The sequence below is a fragment of the Dipodomys ordii genome, unplaced genomic scaffold (assembly GCF_000151885.1).
Source record: "Dipodomys ordii isolate 6190 unplaced genomic scaffold, Dord_2.0 Scaffold50, whole genome shotgun sequence".
In the NCBI taxonomy this organism is placed as follows: Eukaryota; Metazoa; Chordata; class Mammalia; order Rodentia; family Heteromyidae; genus Dipodomys; species Dipodomys ordii.
Genome location: NW_012267266.1, coordinates 1,895,511 through 1,913,589, shown reverse-complemented (window position 1 = coordinate 1,913,589; position 18,079 = coordinate 1,895,511). Strand labels below are relative to the sequence as shown.

At 43.3% G+C, this 18,079-nt stretch overlaps 2 protein-coding genes across 3 annotated transcripts in view; both read right to left on the bottom strand.

Annotated features, from left to right (window-relative positions):
* Positions 1 to 3,768, bottom strand: part of Diaph1 (diaphanous-related formin 1) — a 99,125-nt gene extending 95,357 nt beyond the window's left edge. For both annotated transcript variants that reach the window (XM_013020424.1, XM_013020425.1), the window contains exon 1: positions 3,567 to 3,768. In XM_013020424.1, coding sequence (XP_012875878.1) covers positions 3,567 to 3,665 — 99 coding nt within the window. In that variant the 5' untranslated portion in view covers positions 3,666 to 3,768. The remainder of the gene's footprint in view (positions 1 to 3,566) is intronic.
* Positions 3,769 to 5,748: 1,980 nt separating this feature from the next.
* The window catches only part of Hdac3 (histone deacetylase 3), a 21,268-nt gene continuing 8,937 nt past the window's right edge, over positions 5,749 to 18,079 (bottom strand). Inside the window, exons 4-15 of the mRNA XM_013020446.1 lie at positions 15,051 to 15,132; positions 14,906 to 14,962; positions 14,735 to 14,790; positions 14,271 to 14,404; positions 13,226 to 13,306; positions 12,628 to 12,701; positions 12,420 to 12,484; positions 11,265 to 11,354; positions 11,098 to 11,156; positions 10,766 to 10,845; positions 9,897 to 10,054; positions 5,749 to 6,396 (exon numbers count right to left, since the gene is read on the bottom strand). Of these exons, the coding sequence (XP_012875900.1) occupies positions 6,327 to 6,396; positions 9,897 to 10,054; positions 10,766 to 10,845; positions 11,098 to 11,156; positions 11,265 to 11,354; positions 12,420 to 12,484; positions 12,628 to 12,701; positions 13,226 to 13,306; positions 14,271 to 14,404; positions 14,735 to 14,790; positions 14,906 to 14,962; positions 15,051 to 15,132 (1,006 nt within the window). The 3' untranslated portion in view covers positions 5,749 to 6,326. The remainder of the gene's footprint in view (positions 6,397 to 9,896; positions 10,055 to 10,765; positions 10,846 to 11,097; positions 11,157 to 11,264; positions 11,355 to 12,419; positions 12,485 to 12,627; positions 12,702 to 13,225; positions 13,307 to 14,270; positions 14,405 to 14,734; positions 14,791 to 14,905; positions 14,963 to 15,050; positions 15,133 to 18,079) is intronic.

Sequence of the window (18,079 nt, the reverse complement as noted above, 5' to 3'; positions counted from 1 at the left end):
CAACAATCTTCACCTTTTGCTGCTCCAATTCTGGTCAGGGGCCCACGACTAAACATTTGTACTCTATCACTTTGCTTTAGAAAACTGTGAAACTGAAACATGATAATTCAACACAGGAATCCAAATTAAACAAGATTTAAAAAAAATATCTATTCTCCCTAACTCCCACACAAAAATTCATGTTTTTCAAAGTCATGCTCCTAACTGAATCAGGAAGCAATATTCTTAGAATGTATTAATTTCACAATTGTATGAGAAGGCATGGAGTCTATTAAATGCAAGAATACTCTGCAGCCTTCCAACATCCTCCCCATATATATATATTTCAAAAATATACTTACTCCCCTTATATGTATTTAAAAATCAGTCCACTTGACACCCACATTCATCATTGCTTAAGTAAAAAACACTCTGTTCAGTCAGAATTCTTATTTTCCTCCATCTGAAGGAATTCTGAAAGGAACTGGAATAATGCTAGAAAAAGGAGATCTTCATAGTCCTGGAGAAATCAGACTCAAAGAACCAAGGGAGAAGGACTGGGACCTGTCTCAAATGGTAGAGGACAATCCCCAGTAGGGGCCAAACAACAACTACCACTCTACAAGGGAAAACCAAGCTGCCTGATTTCACCATTCATGTCAACATCTCTAACAAACAATCTTGTGTTTTAAAAAGATGATTCCTAGCCAGGTTAGGCAGTTTATGCCTATAATCCTAGCTATTTAAGCTGAGATCCGAGGGTCATGTTCAAAGCGAGCCTGGGCAGTAAAGTGTGAGATTCTTATCTCCAATTAACCATCAAAGAGCCAGAAGTGGAGTTTTTGGATCAAGTGGTAGAGCACTAGCCTTGAGCAAAAAACTCCTATTTGGTACCTAGGCCCTGAGTTCAAGGCCCAAAACAGGCTTGTGTGTCTGCCTGCTGCCTTCTCCCCTCCCTCCCAACCCCCACCCAACCCTGCCCCCGTGATTCTTAACCACTTTGTATACTTGGACTCCACCTCCTTTCCACGCTTGTCTCACAGGGTTAAAACAGATCTCGGGCAATTAATGAGCTATGCTTTTTCATCAGCTACACTTTACTTAGACCTCCTAAGCCCAGAAATGTATGTAGCAGCAATTAAAGAGCCCCTCACCTCACCTCAACTGCAAACAACCCGCTCAAAAAGTTATCATCAGCAAAAGGACTGCAACCTTTCAAACGCAAACAACCTTCAAGCACAATCCAGTGCAGTTTTAAAGTATGTTCTTAATGGAATTCCAGAGGGCAGACTCTTTAGAAGAAGTGGAGTAGGCGAAGGAGCTTTGAGTTTGGTTTCAGCCTGAAGTTCAAGAAAACTAAGCCAAGGGTAACAAAAGCACACCAGTAATCTCACCCACTCCACCCACCCACATATACATACAAATGCTCCTAGCTCCTTGTCTGGCATTTCCTCAGAGTTCTCATAAAAAAAGAATATTCTGATGCCTTGAGGTAGATTATACTTGGCAATTAGAAGGTTAAGCAGCACTTTCCTGGAAATTTCCCAATTCCCTAGCTGTTAACGCTATTCTCTCCTCACTACCTGTAAAGTAATAGTTAGTTTTTAAGATTCAGCAGAGTAAGGGTTAAGATCAACAACCCAGAAAAAGAGAACGTGGTTCAGCCTGCCACCCATGCTAAAGCAAATATCAACAACTGTGAGCCAGATCCACTCAGCATATACAAGGCTCCAGGGATATGCCAGAAAAAAAACAGGTGAAAAGAAGTTGAATATCCACAAGTTTCTCACCTTACAGCACCACACACTACAGTAGGTTTCGCAAATTTGTGAAGGACACACATGTTAGGATTAAATAAAAGGCATATATAAAATTCTGCGAAGTACTTGAAAAAACATTTACAAGTCATAAAGGTCATTACAAAACGGCAGGAGTTTCGATGAAAGAGGCCAAACGGTAGCCATAGAAACAAAATCAAAACAAAAAGATACATAAGTAGAAAGAATATATAGGCACTAGGAACTTAAGCTTTGGAAGAAAAGCTCTCTTAACCAAAGAGTTTTTATCCCAAACAACCTAGGAAAATGTCATCAAGGAGGAAGTGCTATTACTATTAACCCTGTATTTCTAGAAAGAAAGGTGTTCACTAGATAAAAATCAGTTACTGACAGCCTGTACGTCACCAGAATTGACAGTCCAAGAGCACCTGGTCTTGCTCAAAATAGGTAGGAAGATATGAGTCACTATTTTAATTCTGTTTAAAGTGCTCCACATCCCAATCATCCAGGTCACAAAACACTTTCTTCCTGTTTCCATCACTTACCATTTTCTAACCAAACTTGTGGAGCTGGGTCAGAATAATGGGGAAGGGAGGCTGAGAGAAATCAAGAGGAAAGCATTACAAGCTATTTGGTCAGTACAATGAGATAGTAGGATTGGGGTATAAGCACTTGGAAGAGTAGACTAAGTAAATAACTAAGTTACTAACTAGCAATGATTAAGACCAAGCCTTTCTCTCTTGGGCAGTGCTCAGTATCTTTCAAAGCTTTGATAGTACAAAGCCAGCAAGTAGCTCCCTGGAGAGAGGAGAAAGATGATCAGGATGGGCAACAGGTAATAAACTATAATAAAGTTACATAAATGTCAATATTCATTTAAATCAGGATAGGAAGTAATTTGGCACCTGAGAAAAACTACTCTTGCAGGAAAGGGATGCCAGTAGCCTGGGGCCCAGAAGGTTGCAGAAGAAGAGTTAAGATGGTTATCATAGGAAATACACAAAAAGCAATTCAATTACTCACAAACTTCTTGGACTTGAAGTTTAACTTCCTCCCCACTGGGGAGGTTTATCATCATATGGGTCACGAAGGGCATAATCAGGAGAGTTCTAACCCTCTGAAAATTGATAAGCAACAGGGAAAAGAGACAGCTTTTCTAGACAGAGGAAAGATGGGGAGTCGATGGGACTGCTGTCCTGCTCCAATGGCTACAGGAGCTGAGCAGGAACCCATCCTGGTAATCGCAAGGACAAATGTCCTAGGGAGGAAGGGAAGTTAGGGCCCAAGTCAGGTAACATTCCTGAGGGGAAGGATTATCAGGTGACACCCCGGCTGAGGGCCCACAAGAGGACGGGGCGGGAGGAAAGTTAGCAGGTGAAACGGATCAAGCATGAGGAAGTGACCTTTTAAGTCAAGGAAATGAGAAACCCAAAAAGGAGTTATGGCTGAGGACATTAAACATGGACACGGGGAACCAGAAAGAGGTGTGTGTGTGTGGGTAGTGGAGGCAGAAGAAAGGAAGGGGGACTGAGAGCCCGAGAGGCCGTGGAGTGGGGGGCACCGCGTGCGGTCTGGGAAGTGAGGGAAGCCCAAGGGCTGCGGGGGTCGGGGCCAGGTGGGATCCCGGGGCTGCCGGGAGGGGAGGATGTCGGGCTGCGGAGCCGAGAATCCAGCAAAACCAGGAGGGAGGCGCGGGGGCGGTTCCCACGGCTCCGACGCGCGCCCCCACGGGACGGGCTGCGAGGGTCTCCGGCGTCCCGGGGGCGGCCCCCGGCCGGGCTGAGGGGGACGGGTGGGAGGGACACTCACAAATTTCTTGGATTTGCCGCCGTCGCCGCCCGTCGCAGGCAGCTCATCCGGGCTCCGACCCTTCTTCTTATCCCGGGTCCCGCGGCCGGGCGGCTCCATGTCTCGGTTCGGTCTGGCCAGCGACCCAGTGTCTACGACGCCCCGCTCCCGCCTAGCTGCTCCGCGCCCGCCGCTGCCGCCGCCCAGCAAGCAGCTTCTTAGGCTGTCGCCGCGCCCCGCCTTATTAGCATGCCGAGCTGCGCGCGCCTCATGAATATACAACGGTGACGCCTCGCTCCCGCCCGCCTGCCCCACTTCCGCCCGGACCCGCCGCCCCTACCAATGGGGGAAGGGAGAGGGGTGGAGGGAAGCCGCGGAAGCGCGCTACCTGCCCGGCGGGCCTAACCATTAGCACCCACGTGGGGGGGTGGAGAGTGGGCGGTGCAGCTCGCCCAGGCCGCGACAGCGAGGCGCGCCCCCTGGCGGTTGGTGCTGCACAGGCTCTGCTCGTATGCAGCGCCCACGTGGCTGTAAAGCTTAGACCTCACAGTACAGGATGTTATCTGAACCGAAATTCGCATAAATGAGACCATTATTCTGGTATAAAACTGAGAGCTGAGATTTCTGGGAATGAGGCAGTTTTCACGTGTGCAATGGATCTGTGAAGTGAGCACATGAAACAAATTAAAAGCAGACAGCTACTGTGTATTGAAAGCTATGTGCCAAGAACAGAGCTTTTGTGCAGGTCAAGTGCTAGATTCCCAACTAGCTCTGGAGTTACACTGCTCAGTTCTGAGTCCTGGATCACTTTCTAGTATGATTCTAAATGGATAAACTAATTATTGACAACAGTTTGAAACAACAGTAACCACTTAGCATATGTTACCACATAGGTAACATATGTGGTAACATAGGTAACATGGCTAGGCCATCTAAAACTCTGGCACATGAATCCTCACAATCTCCTGTGATAACTTCCACCCATCCCACACTTTTACAGATAAGAGATTCTGACTCTAGCCGGGTGCTGGTGGCTCACGCCTGTAATCCTAGCTACTCAGGAGGCTGAGATCTGAGGATCGCGGTTCAAAGCCAGCCCGGGCAGGAGAGACCGTGAGACTCCTATCTCCAATAAACCACCAGAAAACCGGAAGTGGCGCTGTAGCTCAAGTGGTAGAGCGCTCGCCTTGAGCTGAAGAGCTGAGGGACAGCGCCCAAGCCCAGAGTTCAAGCCCCACGACCGACAAAAAAAAAAAGATTCTGACTCTGAAAGTGGAAGTAACCTGCCCAAGGATACATAACTGACACAAACTCTGTTTAATAAGGATTCCCCACTGGCATAAGCCAAACATGCCTGAAAAGAATGGGTTCTCCAAGAGTAAATTTCTGTTTAGCTTTTTAGCTTGATCTCAACAATTTCATCTAATCTGCTGGCTACATGTATTCTCCTGTGTGGAAACAATGTAGCACCTAGCAATCCCAGGATGGACTAAATAATCTTGACTAAAGCTGGCAAAAGATCAAGTGGACATCTGTGGCAGGATCAGTGATTTACTGGGTTCCCTGTGCTTAATGTAGACCCTGATGACTCATAAGGCTGTCCATCCCCCTGTGTCCAAGACCTTCAGATAGCCTAATAGCAAGTTACACTGTACTGTCCACCTACACTTGAAACTCAGTTTGTCCATAACAGTTTTTTAAAAATTACTTTCTAAACTAGTATTTGAAAACAATGAAAGATTGGAAGGAGTAACCCATTTATCATTCCTTTTTCTTGTACCACAGTCAACATCTATATTTATCATGCTTCTCACTGATTATAAACTCCTCCAAGGGAAGGGCCCATGTTCATAACAGTATCCAGCATTGTTCTTCACAAAAACACAATAAACATTTTTCTATCTGGCACTATGCTAAACACTCACCATATATCTACTAATTAGCATCATCATACCCAAAACCTATTTTCAAGTTCTGAAGTCATCTTCCTCTTAAGCCAGTAGTCTGCCCATGTTTATCTAACTCTTAAGCAGAATGCTCTATTAACTCCTTATATGTGAGTAAAATAATTCATGTAGAATATATACACAGAGTCTAACATAGGGTACTGAATAAATGGTACCTTATTATTTTTAATATGTGTATTATCATCCCTATTTCCCTCTCACTTTACACATAGGTAACTGACAAGAATACTCACAGATATGTATAAAAAAATACCAACTTGGTTTATTGGATAAAAACAGTGGTAAAATGAACACAAAGCCAAAAAGTAGAACAGGACAATTTTACAGGACATTTCCCCTTACTTGAAATTATACTTTTAATCACCAGGAGTTAAGGTGTTAGGAGTCAAGGTCCCCCAAAACCTTCACTCTAGGTGTTTTGGAAGCAAGGCCTGCAGTGAGATTACCCAAGAGAAGATGTCAGAGGCAATCTCAGTCTTGTCTACTTTTTCATCTCCAAGTCTCAGGGTTGGAGGTAAACAGAAAAAATAAGGGGCCAGAGATCTGGGAAATGTCCTCTAGTGCTCACTGCCCATAATTCCCCAGAGACATCTATCCTAGTCCCATCCCACTCATAAAAGGTACCATGGTCAGGCTATGATAGAGGAAAGGGGTGTAGATGGTTCTAGAAACACATGAGGTCTCCAAATCCTTCCCCCAAACTAGTAAAAGTTCTGGAGGTAACCAGTCCAGGAGTGAAGGACCCATATCCTTCTCTCCCACCCAATCCAGATGTGAAAAGGAATTCCTTGGAACAAAGCATCCCAAGCTGCTCTTATATTTCCACATCGCTTTCCTTGTCGTTGTCATGATCTCCATCATAGAATTCATTGGGTGCCTCAGGCCTGCAAAAGAGGAGAGATTGGGAACTCGCTTTCCAAGTTCTAGTCTTCTCCCAGCATCTTCCCTCTCCAGAGCCATTTCTTGGGTTCTCTCTGTCAGGGACTCATTCATCTCCTGCTGTTGAGACCAATGGCTATGCTTTCATCCATTCACATGTTCAGAAAACATTTGTGGAGACTAGCCTTAGCAATATACTGGAGAATCAGCCAGTCAAGATTTCTATTTGTCCTCAGAAGCTTACCAAATAAATGAGACTAATGCTAACAAAGCAAATAAACAAATATACTTAACCCCCCCCCGCCATTCCCACCCCCCAGTACTAGTTTGAACTCCTTGGTAAGCAAGAAACTTTACCAATGAGCCATGCCTCCAATCTTCAAACTTCAGAGAGTTGTATGAACAGAATGAAATAAAGGGACATGGCAGAAAGTGATCAGAGGTAAAGGGTGTTCTAATAATGTTAGGCCTTTGAGGGAGAATGATGGAAGGGATAATACTGATAAGGATGTGCTGTACTTATAAACTGACAGACTGAATTGTAATTCCTTTGTATAACTACTTAAAGATGATAAAATATAATAATTTTTTTAAAAAGAATGATAGATCTAAAGTGTGAGAAGAAGCTGGGCAGGGTTGGGAAGGTGGCTCAGTGGAAGAGTGCTTGCCTTGCATGCATGAGGCCCTGGGTTCGATTCCTCAGCACCACATAAGCAGAAAAAGCCAGAAGCTGTGCTGTGCCTCAAGTGGTAGAGTGCTAGCCTTGAGCTGAAGAGTTGAGGGACAGTGCCCAGGCCCAGAGTTTAGGCCCCACAACTGACAAAAGAACAAGAAGAAGAAGAGGAGGAGGAGGAAGAACAGCAGCAGCAGCAGCAGCAGCAGCACAGCAGCAGCTGGGCAGGAAAGGCCTTAGAAAACTATTCCAAGCATGGAAATCATAAGGTAAGAGGAAACTGTTGTGTTCCAGAAAGACAAGAAGGCCAGGGTGGCTAGGAGCCATGTGCATGGAGGAAAGTGATTTCAGATAAAATCAGGGATGGGGGATGGACTAGCATGCAGGGCCTTTGTAAGCCACAGAAATGGGATTTCTGTTAAGTACAAAAGAAAGAAAGAGTTTTAAGCAGAGGACCAACATATGATCAATCTGTAGAAAGAGACCAGATGTGAAAGCAACATGGATTCCGTGAGTATTCAATGCTCATTTCCTTCCTTTTGAAAAGCTACTCTAAGAGTGAAAATTGAGAAAGTCACCAAAGATACTGAGAAAGTCAGGGAAAACCCTGTGCACATGAGTCAAGTCTGTTACCTCTCAGTAAACAAGGGGAAAAGGTGGGAATCAGATACTCAGGTTTGAATCTCAGTCCTGACCTTAGGAAAGTTACTTAACCTCAGTAGATTCCTCCTCGGGTCATTTGAAGATAAAACCCACCCCACGGAGTTGTCTGATGGCAAAAGAATGGTGACATAATGATATGCATGTCATAACATCAAGCACTTAAACTGGTGCTTGGCAAACGGGCAAAAGTAGCCACTATTAAACCTGGTGCTGGTGGCTCACACCTGTAATCAGCTCAGAAGGCTGCAGAAAAAGTCCATGAGACTGTTATCTCTAATTAACTACCAAAAAGTTGGAAGTAGAGCTGTGGCTCAAGTGGTAGAGCACTAGCTTTGAGCAATAAAGTTCAGAGACAGTGCCCAGGCCTAAGTTAAAGCTCCAGGCACACACACACACACACACACACACACACACACACACACACAATAGACAACTCTTTATTGTGGTTCAGACTCAAAGCCTTGCACTTGCTATGCTAGTGCTACTAGTTCCCCATCTCCAGCCCTGCTTTTTTGGCTGGTTATTTTGGAGATGGAATCAAGCATACTTTCTGCCCAAACTAGCCAGGGTCCAAGATCCTCCAGATTTCAACTTTCCTAGTATTGCCCAGCTGCAAGTCTGCTTATGCAAGTTAAGCTACAGGCATCAAAGAAGAACAGGAACTCAGATAATGGCCAGACAGTGAATAGGCTGGGGAACAGGAAGAAGCCTGAGGTGTCTGCTGTCTACAGGCTAAAGGGTGTGGTTCAAGGTAGAGTTTGGCCCAGATGTTAGTCTAGAACTATAGATGAAAAAGCCAAACATCAAAACCAACTTATAGGTAGGTTTTGCCAAGCCAAATCAGATGGTAAAAATCAATTTCCAAAAATCAAGCTTTAGATACCTGGAGAAGCTGAGAAGGAGACATGGCTCAAAAGGCATCCCTGAGGCCAGGAAATAACAAACATTCATAGAGAGGAATTATAGCAATCATGTCCAAGTCCAGAGGAAAGAGACAGAGCCCAAAACTGTGAGACCCACAGCAAATGCTAGAAGGATCTAAGAAGCCTATCAGTGCAGCAGTGCCACTTCCAACACAGGAGCAGGATTAGTGTCCTGCAAGGGTCCAGCTCAGCTTGTCTCTCAGTCAAAGAAGGAAATCCGTTCTCTACTATACGCTTCCACACTATGTTCTGTTACCCTTGCTCTTCATTTTCCAGAAAAGTTTTGGAATTTTTTTTAAAAAAATCATGCTAGTCTTGGTTTTTTCCTAATTCATTTCATATTTCCAGTAGGTATCTTAGAAAGATAAAGACTTTTTTGAAAAACATAACTACTGTACAGCTCTCAAACCTGAAATAGTGAGCAGAGCAATCAACCAGAGCCTCATCCATGGGCATGGGCAGTGACCTGTTCAGCTCAGACCCAGGACAAAGATGGTGACAAGAATGGAAACTACCCCCAGACTTCTTGGAAGGCAATTTGGCGGGAAATTATTGCAAACAGCCTTTGATCTAGCAGCAATAATTCTAGGAATGTAATCCACTCAAACAAGCATGTAAGGATGAATTTGTAAGAGAGTTAATTGCCACATTCTTTACTACTATAATAGGAAAAAAAAAGGAGGGGAGGAAATGAATGCAAATGTCCACAGATGGTAACTGGTTAAAATATGCTGTAATTATATAATGGAATATTATGCAGCTGATAAAATGCTTAAGCCTCTTTAGGGAGAGAGTGAGAAAGAAAGGGAAAGAGAGATGGAAAGATATATCTTATTAAAAAAGAGAAAACGTAAGTTGTAGAAACATGTACAGAATGTCCTTCCTTGTATTAACACAAACACAAACAACAAACATTGAACATGTATGTGTATAGTAATGTAGAAGTAACATTTGTAATCTATAGAAAAAGGCCTTTCTGAAAAGATATAAATCAAATTGTTAGTAGTGGTTACTTTGTGAAATGGGTCTGAGACTATATGAAAGCAAACAACATATTTTGATGCTGTTTATAATTTTTACAATAGTTCTATCATTAAAAACAGCCTAAGGGAGTGGGAAACTCGTGGCAGCCCTTAAGAAGATAATCCAGGGGTAAGGAAACTAGTGCCCTCCAACTTGCTTTTTCCCTTGTAAGTTTCCCCGAGAAAGCCTGCTGCCACCACCTGCTCAAGTCCCTGCCCCAGACCTGCTGTAGTTCTCTTCTGGACCCCTCTCCTCTGCGTCAGCCTCATCAGTCCTTTCATAAGTCAGGAGGTCTGCAGGTACATCATGAATCTGGACACTAGGTGCATGGTTTAGCATCTTCAGGTTTTCAAAGATTGTCTGGCGGATTTGATCCAGGTACTGGATGGAGATGAGGAACAGAGATAGTGAAGAGTTATTTTCAGGTCATCACCCTTTTAATTTCCTTCCATCCCTACCATCCTTGCTTATTTAGTTATTGTATTTAATTTTTTGTTGGTACTAGGATTGGAGCTCAGGGCCTTCTTTATACTTGTAAGCTAAGTGTGATACCACTTGAACCATGTTCTAGCTCATACTTCTGTTGTCAGATAGGATCTCATGATTTTGCCTGAGCCAGCCTCAACCCATGATCTTCCTACTTCTGCTTTCTGCCTAGCTGAAATTACATGCATACTCAAGCTTGTTGGCTAAGATAGACTTTTGCTAACTCCTTGCTCAAACTGGCCTTAAACCACAATCCTCCCCATCTGTCCCTCCCAAGTAGCTGAGATTACACGCATGGATTACATCATTCAGCCCAACCATCCTAGTTTGTCCTCCAGCTGACAACAGTCTCTCCCCATCCATCCCAACTGCATCTACTTTATCCCGGGCTACTTCCTAGGCCTTCTCTTTTTTTGTGCCAGTACTAAGGCTTGAACTCAGAGTAGTACACTCTTGTTTATTTGCTTTTTCTCTCAAGGCTGGCACTATACCACTTGAGACACACCTCTACTTCCTAGCCCTTTTCTTTGGTTTTTCCTGCTTCATATATCCTAGACTCCTCCTGAGCTCCCACATCCTTGTGCCCAGCTCCTCAATGCTGCTGACCTGACGTGAGTTCTGGTTCTCAATACGGGTACTGACGTCTGGATGAAGCGTGAAGTCCGGGGCAAAGTACTCGAAATATTCTTGAAGCAGGGAAGAAGTAAGAGGATGAGCCAGAAAGTATGATGTAGACCAACAGAGGCAGTCCCCAAGACTTTCCAATCTCTTTCTCTATCCAGATCCCCTGTAAAACAGCTGCCCAATTTTTGCTCTGCTCTGAGCCTCAAGAGTTTAGTCTAAAGAGCTCTGGTAGATAAAATATCCTATGTTGCCTTGAAATGGGGTCATTTTGAAAGCTGATGAGAAGGGCCTTCCTGCTGTGGGGTGATCCTTACCACTGTAGGGAAGCTCCTCACTAATGGCCTCTTCTACCAGCAGTGATGTCTCATAGGTCCTGAAACCAACAAGCAGAGTGGGTAGGCTGACTATGTGGGCTAATGCCCCCGCTTTCCCCGGCCAATCTCAGGGAGGCCACAATGGACAATGAAGGGAGCATACTCACCAGCAGCGAGCAACATTTCGGACAGTATAGCCACCACCACCCAGCACAAGTAGAGGAATATTAAAGCTCTTGACATATTCAACGCATTCCCTGTTAAAAGGACCCAGAGGAATGAGTGGAACAAGGTATATAGGTATTGTTTAGAAAAGAAGGCAAGGTTAACTACACTAAGTGGTACCCTTAAGATTTGTGTAATTTAGTATTTTGTGTCTCAATAAAAATTTTAAGATAAAGTGCACCCTGACTTTCAGTTCTGCTCAACACACTCCCTGGCCCTTCTCCAATCTGTTATTTCTAGTCTTCAGAATACAAATCCCTATTTTTATCCATCACCATCTCCTCTACTGTAGTCTAGACATATCTCCTGCCCAGATAATATCAAGGACTCCAAACTGGTCTACCTATGTGAAGCCATCCTGTCCCCCTCATTTCCACCTCAGGCCTTTCTCCACTCCAGCAGTCACAAAAGTCACTTAAAAACACGTGGGATCATGTCAGTTTCTTGCTCAAAATCCCTGAACAGCTTCCCATCATCTATGGAATATAATTCACACTCTTTACCAAGCTCTGAAGCTCTCTGTAAATCTCAGTATGGTCAGCTCTGAGGACCTCACAACAAATCATTTCAAGCTGGCTCCTATGTTCTGGCCTCATTGATCTAATTTCTTCAAGACACCAGCTCTTCCCATGGGCCCTACTCACTGCTTGGGACAGGCTTCTTCTGAGTCTTTTATGGCTTGCTCCTTCTTAGCCTCCAACTCTCAGCTTCTGTTTCACCTCTTCAGAAAACCCTTTCCAAATCATGCTATCTAATGTAGATTCCCCACTGTTAACCTGTATCTCAGCTTTCTGGGTTTTTTCCTTCATAGGATTTCTACTATCTATTTATCTCTCTTGCTTACTGATTTTGTGTCTGCTTCCTACACTAAACTGTAAACACCTAGTGTAACAATACCTGGAACATAATAGGAATTACTGACATATTCAATGCATTCTTATGCAAATGATGACAATCTAGGGAACCCTAGTTCAAAGCAGAATTTGTAGCCAAATTTCCAAGAAGAGGTGAGGTACATTTCACAAATACCCCTGTTCCATTAACCAAAGTACAAGGCTACTTGAAAATCTGGGAAGAGCAAGGAGAGCAAGTCTCACCCATGTCCCCGTATGCTGAGATTAAAGCAGCCCAATCGATCACAGCCCAGAGAGTCAGCTCCACACTGCAAAAAGCAAAACATCAGGCAGCTGCAGTAAAACAACTGAACAGAACACCAAGGACATCAGCAACCTGGAAAAGCTCTCTTCCCTACTCTTTTTTCCCAAGCCCAGGGAAGCCCTCTCAGGGACAGACTGACAGTATTACCTGGAGCACAATACATGTGGGTTGATAGAAGTCCACCACCTGGTTGATGACTGGCTGGAAAAGATGCTTGTAACCTGGGAGAGGGCCAAAGATGGGCACCTGGCACCCCAAGGGGATGGGGAGACAGGGAACAAAAGAAAAAAGGGGCTGAGAGAGTATGTAGCCCAGGAAAAAGGAAACCCACAGAATCACACAGCTGGTTCTGAACTTATAGAGGATTCTCACACTGCTATGAGTGAGTGATGAAGGAAAATCCCCTTCCCAGAAAAATGTACATAGACATGTTATATGGTACATACTTTCCAGGACCTCACAATTGTATAGCCATTCATCCTAAGATGCATGGCTCAACAGTAGATAATCCAGTCACAAGGAAAGAAGGAAGGGAGGAAGGAAGCAAGGAAGAGAGGAAGGGAGGAAGGAAGAAGGGAGCAAGGAAGAAGGGAAGGAGGGAAGGAAGGAAGGAAGGAAGGAAGGAAAGGAGGGAGGGAGGGAGAGGGAGGGAAGAAGGGAGCAAGGCAGGGAGGGAGGGAAGAAAAAAAAGCAAGATGGAAGTGCAAGGGTATGAGAGCAGGGAGTACTGACAGTCAGTACTTACTCTGGTCATCAATGCCATCCCGTAAGGGCACATTGAGACAGTAGTAGCGGCCACTCTCTGCTCCAACTTCATACATGTCACCTATGAGGGTAGGGGCAATGACTATGAAAGGGAGACTCCTACAACCCAGCTGCCCCATCTAAGGACTCTACCACAGCCTCTATAGAGCTACTCAGTCTCTCTCAACTTGTGTCTCTTCAATAACATACAAAACAATTTTTTATTTATTTTTTTTGGTCTGGTCGTGGGGCCTGAACTCTGGGCCTGGGCGCTGTCCCTCAGCTCTTCAGCTCCAGGCTAGCGCTCTACCACTTGAGCCACAGCCCCACTTCCGGCTTTTTTCTTTTTGCTTATGTGGTGCTGAGGAATCGAACCCAGGGCCTCAGGCATGCAAGGCAAGCGCTCTACCACTGAGCCACCTTCCCAGCCCCAACAATATTTTTTTTTTTTGAAAAAGGGTTTTGCTATGTAACTTAGGCTGGCCCAGAACTCAATATGCTGCCCAGATTGACCTCAAACACTCAATCTACCTGCCTCAGCTTCCCAAGTGCTAAGATTATAGTTATGTACCACCACACCTGACTCTACAAATACTTTTTGATGCCATACCACCCACTCACATGTGTAGTAGACACAGGTAATATAGCAATGGAGAAAACTAATGAAATCTTACCAAGCTCATACTTTTGGGGATTAATATGATGAGAAAAGAGACAGTAAGAAAAAACAAAGCATAATAAATATAACTAACAGCCAGTGCTTGAGTGCTCTGGGAGAAACAGACAGGGTGAGGTCATACAAAAATGGGGAAGGGGATGATTATGATAGCTGGAATGGACAGAAAGGTTTCTCTAAGGAGAGGACATAAGAGTTCAAGTCAGAAAGAAGTCAGTCATGGTAAAGAGCTGAAGGGTGTAGCCAAGCACGGTGATACATGCTTGGGAAAGTGAGGCAGAAAAATAGTACGTTTGAATATTGTACTACATAGGGAGACTCTGAATCAAAAAAAAAAGAAATCTGAAGGACAACAATCCCCATTTCCTACCAGTGCCAGGGAAGAAGTAATTTCCATATTTGTGGAAGGACACAGTCATCACTCGGTCAGTGAGGTAGAAGGCTTCCTGAACGCCATCACCATGGTGTATGTCGATATCAATGTAGAGTACTCGAGGGTGGTACCTAGGGCGAGGACAAAGCCAAGGTCTGAGTTAGAGGAAGAGCCCCTCATACAACTCACTCAGGGTCTGGAATTATTTAAAGCCTGCTTCTGGCTTTGAAACCTAATCCCACCAGTTTCCTAAGGGCAGCCCTGAAGACTGGAGACAGGGGCAGGAGAGGGAAGTGTGAGCACATCGAAATGTGAGCAGGCAGCAGGGAATCTGCAGCACAGCAGAGAAAGAGGCTATCTAAGAAAAGCATCAGTGAGGAGGGAAGGAGGCCAGGCTGAATCTGAGGGACCACTTCAGCCACAGGTCTCAAAGTACCCCCACCTCCTCCTGGGCTACTTACTTGAGCAGCTCCAGGATGCCGATTACAATGTCATTGACGTAGCAGAAGCCAGAGGCCTATAACAAGACAATGTTTCAGAAATAGAGGAACAATTCTTCTACCCACCAATCTGTCCCCTACTGTCATATTAATTTCCTACCTAGGGGAGTCACTGCCTCCCCCAGTACTCACCTCAAACTTCTTGGCGTGGTGCAGACCACCAGCCCAGTTAATTGCAATGTCACAGATCTGAAAAGACAAACACCTAACTCACAGTCCTCCTCCTGCCACCCATCAAGCTGGGTGCCCATGAGAACCAGGAGTCAGGCTCCCTCACCTTGTTGTTCAGTTGGGTTGCTCCTTGCAGGGATGCACCTGTGTAACGGCTGCAGAACTCAAAGAGCCCGGGAAACACTGGGCTGCAGGAAGAGGGGCAGGTTGGATGCTCTTGCCTTTGTCTAGTCTCTTCCTATGCCTCCCTGTCTACCCAAACTCCTCAGTTTAACTCTTTCTCCCACACACCTGAGCTATCTGCAAGTTTATTCAACAAATATTTTGAACCAGCTCATGTACCAAGCTTTGTGCAAAGCATGGGAAGGGAAGTAAAGAAGTATTTCGCTCTGTCAGGGAGTCCATACATTAAGTAGGTAAAGAAACAAACAGCTTTTTAGGTTCTTTAATATACAACAGAAAAAAAGGAGATAAGTTGAAACAAAACAAGAGCTCTGTTTTTCCTAAGAGTTTTCTAGGTGTACAACACTTTAACTTGATGTTCAATTATATTCTTTAAAGTCATATACTTTGCAGAAAGAGCTGCAGTCCTATTTATGTGAAACATGAATGAGATAACTGGAAGAAATTCTTTAGCTCATTGTGTGGCACTGCTGTGATATCATCTATAACAATTACCACCTTTATTCTATATTAACAGGAAAGGCTTGAGACTAGACACAAAAGGTTCCATATTCTATGCCCCAATTTACATAACATTCTGGAAAAAGCAAAACTCTTAAGTAGTTGCCTGAGCTAAGGTGGAAAGCAGGGACTGACTATAAAAGGGTATGAGAGGACTTTTGGAGTAAAGGATATATTGTATCCTATATATTCTATCAACATTCTAAGAAATATGACACCTAAAAAAAGAGGTGATTTTGTGTGTGTGTGTGAGAGAGATAGTACTTGGGCTTGAATTTAGGGCCTGGTATTGGCATTTGGCTTTTTCTGCTCAAGGCTGGCTCTCTATATTTGAGAAACACCTCTACTTCTGGCATTTCGCTGGTTAACTGGAGATAAAAGTCTTCTGGATTTGATTTGTCTGCATGGCTGCCTTCAAACCTTGATCCTTAGATCTCAGAATTACAGGTCCTAAACAACAGTCAACAGTGGCAAAAAAGGTGAATTATGAATTTACTGTATGTAATTATACCTTCACATACTTGACTTAAAAAAAAAATCCTAGGTCTGGGAATGTGGCATAGTAGTAGAGTACTTGCCTACCATGCACAAAGTCCTGGGTTTGATTCCTCAGTACCACATAAACAGAAAAAGCCAGAAGTGGCACTGTGGCTCAATGGTAGAGCAAAAGAAAGCTCAGGGAGAGTGCTCTGGCCCTGAGTTCAAGCCCCAGGACTGGCCAAAAAAAGAAAAAAAAGTAAAAAGAAATCCTAGTTTCAGGTCTCCAAGAAAATAGTATAGCTAATACATTTGACCCTGTGAAAAACAGGATTGTAAGAAGTTTTACTGTTTTCAAATAGGTTTGAAAGAATTAGTGTTTGGTACTTAGAAAACTAAACACATGAACAAACAAACAAAAAACAGTTATCATCTCTAGGGTAAACAAAAAGTTGTGAGGAAGGAGAAGCCAGCATGAAATTGTGAGAAAATAAATGCTCATATCCCATGCAACAGGCTTAATAGACAATTCTTAAAAACTGATTTTTAAAAAATCAAGTTAGTAAGGTATTAGCCCAGATTCAGAAGCCAAACTACCTAGTTCAAACACCTGGTAATGATGAGTTTGGATAAAACTGTTTAACTTTTCTATGCCTAAATATCATCTGTAAAAAACAGGCAATAATAAACCCTACTTTTGCCAGGCTACATAGTGAGTTTGAGGCTACCCCTGGCTATACAGCAAGACCATGTCTCAAAAATCAAACAAATACAATGCTTGATAAGAAATGTACTCATCATCTTGCCCATGTAATTGTAACCCCTCTGTTTGTTATTTTCACAATTAAAAATAATAATAATTTTTAAAAATCAAACAAATGAATAAACAGGAGGTTGTTGAATTAAATGAGTAAATGACTTCAAAATATTTAAAATAGTACCTAGAGTCTGGAACCATGGTTAATGATAGAGTGCCTGTCTAGCAAGCATAAGACCTTAGAGTTCAATTTCCAGTACCACAAAAATAAAGAAAGAAAAAGAGAGAAAGTCTAGCACCTAGTAGGTACTTCCTAAATACTACATATCACTAGTGAGAATAAATTGATTTTATTATATTGAAATCCAAAGTTAAAAATCAGAAGAAATACATAAAGGAGCCAAAAGTGGTTGTCATTGGAGAAAGGGAACTTATGAGAGGAAGGAATGAATATGTCTGGGACTTTTTTTTTTCATTAGAAGCTTTGAGTATAATTTGGCTATTTATTCATACTATATTACTCTCAAAAGACTCCAAAATTACTTAAAGTAAAAAGGAAAGGAAAACTCCAGATTCTCCTCTGAAACACAAATAAGCGTAACACAATTTCCATTGCTAAAATTAATTTAACTTTCCCCAGCTTAATAGATATTGTTTAGCAGCACAAATGGCCCTGAAGTGGTATTTCCTACCGCCTCAAAGAATATCATAGATTTTTATAATAATAATAATAATAAAAGAATATCATAGGATTCCAGCTGTTGCCTGAGGGCTAACTCTGCATTCCCATACTTGGAAATAGCTGCAGGGAAAAAAAACAAACAAACTCCAAGTGGGAGTAAAAAAAGGCAAGAAACATCTCAAGACAGCATGTAACACCAAATGAGTGATGCAGGCTATGGTAGATCCCCATATATCACCCTACACCAGAATCAACTCCAAATGGATCAAAGACCTCCATGTCTAAGCAGACACCCTGAAAACATTACAGGAAGGAATAAGAGAAACTCTAGGGCTCCTTGTCACAGGCCAAAATTTTCTTAATAAGCACCCAGAAACACAACAAATCAAAGATTGGACAAATGGGATTGCATGAAACTGCAAAGCTTCTGCATGGCAAAAGACATAGCAATCAAGATCAATAGAAAGCCCATGGATTGGGAGAAGATCTTCACTAGTCATACAACTGACAAGGGTCTCATATCTAAAATATACTT